Source organism: Halichoerus grypus, chromosome 10, assembly GCF_964656455.1.
Source record: "Halichoerus grypus chromosome 10, mHalGry1.hap1.1, whole genome shotgun sequence".
In the NCBI taxonomy this organism is placed as follows: domain Eukaryota; kingdom Metazoa; phylum Chordata; class Mammalia; order Carnivora; family Phocidae; genus Halichoerus; species Halichoerus grypus.
Genome location: NC_135721.1, coordinates 108,797,631 through 108,798,627, shown reverse-complemented (window position 1 = coordinate 108,798,627; position 997 = coordinate 108,797,631). Strand labels below are relative to the sequence as shown.

The window sequence follows — 997 nt, the reverse complement described above, 5'->3', positions numbered from 1 at the left end:
TCGGAGAAAACCAGATCTCCGCCCTGAATGCATGTAATTCCAGGCAAAAGCAAGAACCTGGGTATTGACTTAGCCTGTGCAACCCAAGCACGGGGAAAACTATTCCGCTTTTTGGAAAACGTGAAGGGCGCAAGGATGCATTCCTTGCTTAAAATCGTCCGCACACGGGAGGGGGGCAGGGGAACCCGGGAACCTCCCACCCCCCTGGGGGAAGGTAACTGCCCAGGCCTTTGCTCTTGCAGATCCCGACACAATGGGGAAACATCTGGGCAGATGCTGGTTGACCATCGTCTGTGTCCTGCTGTTCAGCCAGCTCTCGGCGGTCAAGGCGAGAGGCATAAAGCACAGAATCAAGTGGAACAGGAAGGCCTTGCCCAGCACCTCGCAGGTCACGGAGGCGCACACGGCAGAGATCCGCCCCGGGGCGTTCATCAGGCAAGGCCGGAAGCTGGATATCGACCTGGGAGCCGAGGGCAACAGGTACTACGAGGCCAACTACTGGCAGTTCCCCGACGGGGTCCACTACGACGGCTGCTCGGAAGCCAACGTGACCAAGGAGAAGTTTGTGAGCGGTTGCATCAACGCCACGCTGTTGGCCAACCCGGAGGAGCTGTCCCGTGAGAAACAGGACAACAAGCTGTACCAGCGGATCCTGTGGCGGCTGATCAGGGAGCTCTGCTCAGTCAAGCACTGCGATTTTTGGTTGGAGAGGGGCGCGGGACTTCGGGTTGGCGGCGACCTGCCCGTGCTGCTCTGCCTGCTGGTTTTCATTTGGTTGATCGTGAAATAGGCTTGCAGGCGGGCCGGCGGCCACAGGGATGAGAGGGTGAGCCATCGGCTGGCGTGGCCCAGTTCTCCCCCAGGCCCCAGCCCCCCGTGTGTCCCAAAGGTACCAAAGAGCCGTGATTCTCCAGTGCCTCAAGGCGCACTGGCGAGTCTCCCCTGGGGTACCTGACTGTATCGGGTAAATAATGTGTGGGTACCGAGTCCGGCCCCA

At 59.9% G+C, this 997-nt stretch overlaps 1 protein-coding gene across 1 annotated transcript; it reads left to right on the top strand.

Annotated features, from left to right (window-relative positions):
• Positions 1–248: 248 nt before the first annotated feature.
• On the top strand, positions 249–790 carry PRND (prion like protein doppel). The gene has a single exon (XM_078057483.1). It carries the CDS (start codon positions 254–256, stop codon positions 788–790), a length of 537 nt encoding a protein of 178 aa, XP_077913609.1. The 5' UTR covers positions 249–253.
• Positions 791–997: the final 207 nt, after the last annotated feature.

What these genes read in the sequence shown, in the direction of transcription:
- PRND (XM_078057483.1), top strand. Translation starts at nt 254, where the DNA reads ATGGGGAAACATCTGGGCAGATGCTGGTTGACCATCGTCTGTGTCCTG.